The sequence below is a fragment of the Gopherus flavomarginatus genome, chromosome 6, assembly GCF_025201925.1.
Source record: "Gopherus flavomarginatus isolate rGopFla2 chromosome 6, rGopFla2.mat.asm, whole genome shotgun sequence".
Taxonomy (NCBI): domain Eukaryota; kingdom Metazoa; phylum Chordata; order Testudines; family Testudinidae; genus Gopherus; species Gopherus flavomarginatus.
This window is the reverse complement of record NC_066622.1, coordinates 37,592,573-37,599,887: the sequence shown is the minus strand read 5'-3', so window position 1 is coordinate 37,599,887 and position 7,315 is coordinate 37,592,573. Positions and strand designations below refer to the sequence as shown.

Genomic DNA, 7,315 nt, shown 5'->3' with positions numbered 1-7,315 from the left:
GCTGCTCCTGTAATTTTCCTATGAGGAGATATTTTACTCCCCAGAGAGAAAGAGATCTTTTTAAGGTTTCTGCAAAAATCCTAGCAATTTGAGCCCCCTCCCTCCCAAAAAAACCCAACCCGCTAATTTTGCAGGATGTTTAACCAACATCTGTGGTTGTCCCATGTAATTATGCAACACAGACTTGGATACGTGTGAATGTGTAAGAAACACCCTTTATTTAAATATCGCACACAGAGTACAATTTTTCTCAAGTGTTTTCTAGGAAATTCAGTAGTATTTAAAAGGACTCCTTAATGGATGCACATTAGTTTTCAGGAAGCTTAAAATCATGTTTATTAAGGGGTAAATCCAAGGGCTGGCCCCAATAGCCACACTGGCTCTGCTGCCAAGGGAACCTCTGCATGCTGTCAAATTCAGCCCTCTCCTCTGCAGGTGCAAGTGTGCGCCTGTTCAAGTCAATAGGACTCCGCCAGCATGATGGGTGCAGTCAGCTTTAGGATCAGAATCTAAATTAGTAACAACAGTGCAATCAAAATCCACCAGAAACTAGCTGGCAGTAGACTGTAAATAGCCTTTTGCCAGAAGAGCTGGGACTTCATTGGTAAAAATGGGAAATTAATTCTTCAAAAATCACAAGACCGGACAAGTAAAATTTCCTAACTACTTTCCTTAGATATTTAGAGAATGTAATATTAAAATAACGTATTCTGACTTGCCAGTAAGTAAATTTAAGTGCATTTTAGAGGTGTCCTCCAACCAAAACCTTGGATCTGACTACTGGATCTTCATACAAACTTCTCCCCCCGCAAACTTTGTGGTCTGGGATCCATCTCGAGTACACTTACACTCGCATAGCCAGTAATAGCTAAGAAGGGTATCCTTTGTATTAGGTTAGTTTGGCATTTCTATGAAGAGCTATTGGTGACAGCAACATCTCATTGTGACATGTAATTTTCTAGGTTATGCTTCCGCAGCAGCGGGGCAGCAGAATAATAATCTCTTGTGGTAACCTGGTAGGCTAGCCTTTTGGAGAACCTCAGAGCACATGATGTTAAAATAAGTACAACTACTGCAAAAGTGATCAAAGCAAGATCTCGCCAAAAGAAATTGAGGCATTTAATTGGGAGGGATTTCCAGCAGCTGTCCAGCTCATTCCCACTCAACTGGCTCAAAGGCTTCCTCTCATTGGAAGCTGGGGTTGCACAGATGACGTTAGCAATAGAAGATTCGGAGAAGTCCTCCAGCCAGAGTTTGAGATACAGAATGTCACAGTCACAATTCCAGGGATTGTCGGACACATTCATTTCCTCTAGGATACGTAAGTTGTCAAATGCACCAGTACGAACTGTGGTCATGCTGTTATTCTGTAGATAAAGTTTCCTGGTGCTGACAGGCAGGGCAGGCACTTCCTTTAGTCCCTTTGAGCTGCAGTCTACTAGCCAACCCTTCATTTCTCCAAGTGGCTTACAGGTGCAGGACAGAGGGCAGATTTCCGCATGGACTAAAGAGAACAGCATTAATGTAACAAATCCTGCAGCAGCGGGGATCTTCATGGTGGTTATGTTTTCACTAAATAAAGGACAAAAACATATATCTAAAAACAACTGATGAATTGTTATGGTTCTAAATGTAAAGCTAGAATATAAAATTGTCCCCACTTCATCCTGCTTTAGGATCAGCAGGAAATCTTGAGTTTCCTGGAAGATTTTTTTCATGCCCTAAAGTTCCCATAATGCCAGTCTGTCTGAACCTGGTTAATACTAATACATTTATGAAAGAGTGTGGTGAGTCATTGCCACTCTCACTTCATGCTTTATTATACAAAATATTACTGCAAAAAGCTCCTGAATAGAGATGGCCCAAGTAGGTGGTGGCTAGATCAAGGTTAGTTTTAGGTTAGGATTTTTGATTTAGGTTCAGGACTAGGGTTTGAATTTGGTGTTGAAATCATGTGAGATTACAAATGCTGATTTTTGCCATCTTGAATGGTATAAGTTGATTTTAAGAAGTCATCTCCAGAGATTTTCAGCTACATCCCATTTGGAAAATGGATCCTTTCTGTTATGGATCTGACCAGAATTGGTACGTTAGGGCTGAGTTCTGATGTGAGATTTGCAGGGTGTGGATTAGAAGTTCTCTTTTTTTGGCCTATCACTGCTCTTTTACTTTGTGCCTGAATTCATGCATCCATCTGTAAGAGCTTATTGTTTTAAGATGTAAAATGAATACAAAACTACAAATTGTGCTTATCTGTGCTCTAACATGGCTCAGAGCTCACTCTTGGGGGGATACCACCATCATGTCTTAGGTTGGCAGGTAGTTTTCCCTTTGCTGTGGCAGCCCCTGTTGTTTGGAGCTGGCTCCTGCCTGACATCCATCTTGGTCCCATCCATCCTCTCTTTACACATCTGCAAATATTTCCTCCCCATCCCCAAGTTTTTTTGTGTTTTTTTTTTTTAAAGTATGGCCAATCAAGGGACCTAACTGGAATTCCAAATCCAAACTCCTCTGCACTGTTGGGGAAATACAGATCCAAACTTTGTGTATTGGAACCATCTCTAATTATGACCATAATTCACCCCATAACTAGAACGTTTTTCCCCCTTACTTCTATATGGAAATCCATTGATTAAATGTTAAATTTTAAGAAAATAATTTTGGTTGTATAGTGCCCTGAATACTTATCTGGGGAGTGGGATATGCTGTTAATAGGCGTCAGTTTTCTTCTTCTTGTACACTCAGACCTTCCCTGTCCCCTTTCTCCACCGCCACTCCACCCCAAAAAAGAAGGTGAGATCTACTGTATTAGACTATAGAACTTACTTTGCAGGTGAACGTTGGAAGCCCAACACAAAAGCAATTTAAAACTAAAGCAGGCAAAGCATTGGAGTTGGCCGACAAACAGAAATTATCTAATGGATTTATTCTATCTATCTCTAACCTCATGTTAGAGTACCTTTTACATAAAAATAATATAGAATGGAAATTATACATATGTAAGTATAGAACCTGACAGAATATTCTTTGATATCTTAAAACGTGACCAGTCTTAATAACCCCAGTAGGAAAATGTCTCATTTGACAGGGTAAAAATTGAATTGATATTGCTTTCTTTCAGTAAACTTATTAAAGGCTGAGGTTGGATTGGTTTTGCTTTTAATAACTTTTTGCTTCAGAACCTAGAGAAGGTATCAGTTTCCTTTAAAGTAGCTTGCAAAACAAATGATTAATTCAAAGATACTGAAGGCATGAATTCTGGTCAAGTCTTGAATTTTTGAACAAGAAATTATTTAGGTATCTACACGTGCCCAGATGTAGATACAGCACAACACTTTTATTTTCTTTTTTCTAAAAAAGCTACAACAATCCAAAAGCCCTGCATAATGAAAAGTGACCAGCATGGGATGACAGACCTGCTTAAAATTCATCTTATCCGTTCTGAAATATGACGATCTAAATGCTGGTCCTGTTTTCTTAATGAAATCCTAGATCGATCAGAGAGAGCGAGAGAGAGATCTAAATGCAGCTAACATGACAATCATATCACAGAAAAACAAGCGCATGAAAACCTTTCTCCAAACTATAGTGAAAGCAACAAATATAAACAAAAGCCATTTGTTTCAATTTCCAGCTGATTTGGATACTGGGAAAAGACTTACAATCTTGGAGCTTTAAATCCAGGTAATGCTGCAATGCCAGCTTTGACCTATTTAAGAAAATCTTTTGCTTTCACGAACTTGATAACCCAAAGTAGTTTTGAAACTCTTATATTGTTTAAGCAAACCAATCAACAAAACCACCCCTCCACAATTCTCTTTTAAACACTTGTAAGAAGCACACCCTGCTTAAGGGAGATTTCACATTTTACTAACTCTATTTACAAATATGTGACTGAGACCTGTGTTTAAAAAATAATAGTACAGCCCAGGTAATTAGTTTCTCAAAATTAAGTGAGACACCTCTTGATTTTTTTCATAATTGACCAGTGAAATACCATTTCCCTATGGCTTATGTGGGATTTCTTCTCCATAATACTATAAACTTCATCGCAGAACAGTTGGAATATTAATTTTGACAATTTCTAATCTCTTCATAATCACAATTTAACCCTTTGGTGCTGAGTCTAAAGGTATGCCCTGCTGCAGCTTCAGGAATCCAGTAGCTGTTGGTAACTTCTTAAAAGTGGCTACACCTTTTAATCGCAACCTGATGTGTCAGTTTGTGGATAAAGATCTTTATCTAACTAAAAGCAGGGTCAGCAAAGCCTATGCTAAGGATCCACTACCATGGTTTACCGAGTAAACACCAAGAAACCCCAAATCAAAAGGATATGAGACCTGGGCAAGAGGAGCAGGGAGAAAGCAATTGGTGAGCTGCATAGCTTGCTTACCTCTGTGTGTGTGTGTGTATATATATATATATATATATACATATATATATATATATTCGAGTGTTCGATCCTTTCCCTTGTTTGCGTAGTAAGGCTTTGAAGATCTGCAGTGCTGGATGAAACAAAACATTGTCGGGTTTTAAAGATCTAGGAAGGAAATGAATGTAACAGATGACAAGCCTTCTGTCTTGTCTGGTACACAGTAATTCCTCTTGGGAAATGCGTAGAGTCAAATAGCTCTTTGAGCTTTTTTTATTGTTTCAGCAGAAAAGAGAAGAATTTCATATTTTATTATGTTTTTGTTATTTAAATATTTTTCCTGTTTGAAAGGTGGCAGGTTTCTTAAAATCCTGAAATGACTCACCTCCAGTCTGACAAGTATTTCTTCATCAGAAGTAAAAATCTAGAGGTCTAAAAGTCAGCTTGGACTTTATCAGTCAGTGGGACAGGCAGGATAAGACACAGGTGTTAAGTTCCAGAAACAGCTAAAGCTAGACCATAAGTTTTGGGGTTTTTTTTCATCAAAGCTAAGAGTGTTTCCATTCAGCTTTTTCCGCTGAACTTGTACATTTTGTAAAATTAAATCTAAGCCACTTTAAGTTGACAACGTGTAAGAATAAAACATATATAAGGCAATGAAATACTCCAGCAGAAGTTACAGTGCCTGTCAGGTGAGGATACTGGCCATGATTCCTTATTGCTTCATCCATCTTTTGGAACAGCAAACCAATCACCATGTTACAAAAAGTTACCCAGGTCCAAATTTTCAGCTCTGGCCTTCATTTAATATCTTCTTTTCATGTGCATGCAACTGATTGTACCCATAAAAGTGGACATGCAACCATTTTGTGGGCCAAAAACCTATTTGTGCATATAAACTGGGCATTTGGCTACCTACTGGTAGTTGCTATATGTGTGCTAAATGGACATGTGGTCATATTTGCACCATACACTCAGTTGTATGCACAAAGGTGGGTGTGAAAAACCACACAGGTTTGAGATTTGTCAAAACTGTGGTTCTGAATAATTAAACTGCTGAACTTATACTTTGCAATGCCTTCTTCACTCTTGTAAAGGAGGACCAATAGATATTATCGCCCCCTGCACATCTGTTCTATACATTAACTGTAAATGTATGGCTACGCATTCAAGTTGGGAATTTTATAAATGATCAGTCATTGAGGACCTCAATTTTGAAAACTTCATGCCTGTATTTATATGTACAAAAGTGATTTTGTAAATTCATGGCTAATTTGCAAGTACCGTTATCCTAGTTATTCCTGCAACTCAGGTATTTGAACCCACAAATGGTCAGTTAGATGCATAAGTGGCTAATATTTGCACATGCAGATGAATAGATCATGCATGCAGTCTCAATGACTGTATGCTCCAGTTAAACAGAAAATTGTGCAGAGTTCTAAAATTTGGGCACTGTATGTTTTTACCGCAGACACAGAAAATAGAGATGTTCAGCAAGAGTACATTGAACAATAGCAAATGTGCAATTATTGGGTGTGCAGGAGAGGGGTGTGTGTGTGTTTGCATGCATTGTAGGTGGTGCTCATAGCACCACATACTATTTTTTTGAAAACTTTTTTATTAAGGGAAAGTTCCAATAAAACATGAACATATTACACTGTACATTACTTATTCCTTATTCAGGATTAGGTTAATATTCAAAGAACTTGCCTATAGATGCTGGATTGCTGTCAGGGGAGCCCTACTTCTCTGAGTGCACTAAAAAAGGTTACCAAATTTTAAAATACCTATCCTCTTTTCTGGGACTTCTCTTTTGTGTATATACTTGGTGTGAAAGCTTTTCCTTTATAAGGACAGTCCACATTTTACTTTACCACAATTCCAGAGGAGGAGGAGTCACATTATTCCAGTAATGTGCAATATTAAGTCTTGCTGCCAACAATAAAAAGTAGTAAATTTGTCATTCTGTTTAAAATGCAGATCCTTTACTGGAGCATTTAGTAATGAGGTCAGGGGATCTCTAGGAACCTGGTGTTTTGTCATAAGATGAATCTCCTTAATAATTTCCTACCAACACTATCTAATTCCTGGATTCAACCACCACATGTGCAAGAATGTTTCCCTTTCCTCTCACTTCCTGCAATGAAGCTCACCCCGTAGCAAAAATGTGATGGATCTTAACTGGAATCAAAAGGATGCCTGACATTTCCCATTTATGAGACCTTGTTTACAGTTGTTTATAACTGTGCCAGATTTTAACCATTTGAAATTAATGATATTGCCCATGCTCAGTGCCTTCCTCAGGGTGAATGCTTTTGGGAAATTTCAGCAAAAATATTTTTGCTCTTTCTAAGAACAAGGCTAGGGAAATATACATTGTTTTACTCTGTTTAAAAAATTCTGGTTACTTTGTTTTTTAAAAGCTTTTGTGCCCCCATGCTTTGGCGCGGGGACTTGACATTTGGCAGGGAGTGGTCTTTGTGTCGGGGATGTGCCGTTTGCTGTGTCTCTTCAAATCTGCCCAAATTTGGCTTGGGTAGAGATTGGCACTAGTTAGTGAGAAGAATGGGTCTGGGGCAAGGGGCCAGGGATAGGAAAGAGACAGGACTGGACAGGGATAGGTTGGGTCAAACTTGGAGTATGGCTACACTGAAGTTAAAAACCTGCAGCTAGCCAGTGCCAACTGAGGCCGGGCTTGGGCTGCAGGGCTGTTAATTGCAGTGCAGAGATTATGGGCTTGGGCTGGAGCCTGGGCTCTAGGATCGTGCAAGGGGGGAGGGTCCCAGAGCTCAGGCTGCAGCCCAAGCCTGATCATCGACACCACAATTAAACAGCCCAGCAGCCTGAGCCCTGTGAGCCTAAGTCAACTGGCATGGGCCACCTGTGGGTGTCTAATTGTAGTGTAGACATACGCTTGGAGGGAATGGTCAGAAGAGTCTGTGC

The 7,315-nt window shown here is 39.3% G+C and overlaps 1 protein-coding gene across 2 annotated transcripts; it reads right to left on the bottom strand.

Annotated features, from left to right (window-relative positions):
- Nucleotides 1-189: 189 nt before the first annotated feature.
- GP9 (glycoprotein IX platelet) lies at nucleotides 190-4,542 on the bottom strand. 2 transcript variants are annotated; one of them, XM_050957915.1, is made up of 3 exons: nucleotides 4,394-4,542; nucleotides 3,663-3,709; nucleotides 190-1,572 (listed from the first exon to the last, which is right to left on the bottom strand). In XM_050957915.1, the coding sequence occupies exons 1-3, from the start codon at nucleotides 4,433-4,435 to the stop codon at nucleotides 939-941; spliced, it is 723 nt and encodes a 240-aa protein (XP_050813872.1). In that variant the 5' UTR covers nucleotides 4,436-4,542; the 3' UTR covers nucleotides 190-938. The 2 variants fall into 2 exon arrangements, with proteins under 2 accessions (XP_050813872.1, XP_050813873.1); XM_050957916.1 differs by lacking the exon at nucleotides 3,663-3,709 and having other exon boundaries at nucleotides 4,394-4,538.
- Nucleotides 4,543-7,315: the final 2,773 nt, after the last annotated feature.

Coding starts and splice junctions, on each gene's coding strand:
- GP9 (XM_050957915.1), bottom strand. CDS start 4,435: ATGTATATATATATATATATATATACACACACACACACAGAG. Junction 3,710..4,393: donor ATACACACACACACACAGAG/GTAAGCAAGCTA, acceptor TTTCTTAAATAG/GTCAAAGCTGGCATTGCAGC. Junction 1,573..3,662: donor GGATTTAAAGCTCCAAGATT/GTAAGTCTTTTC, acceptor TCCTTTATTTAG/TGAAAACATAACCACCATGA.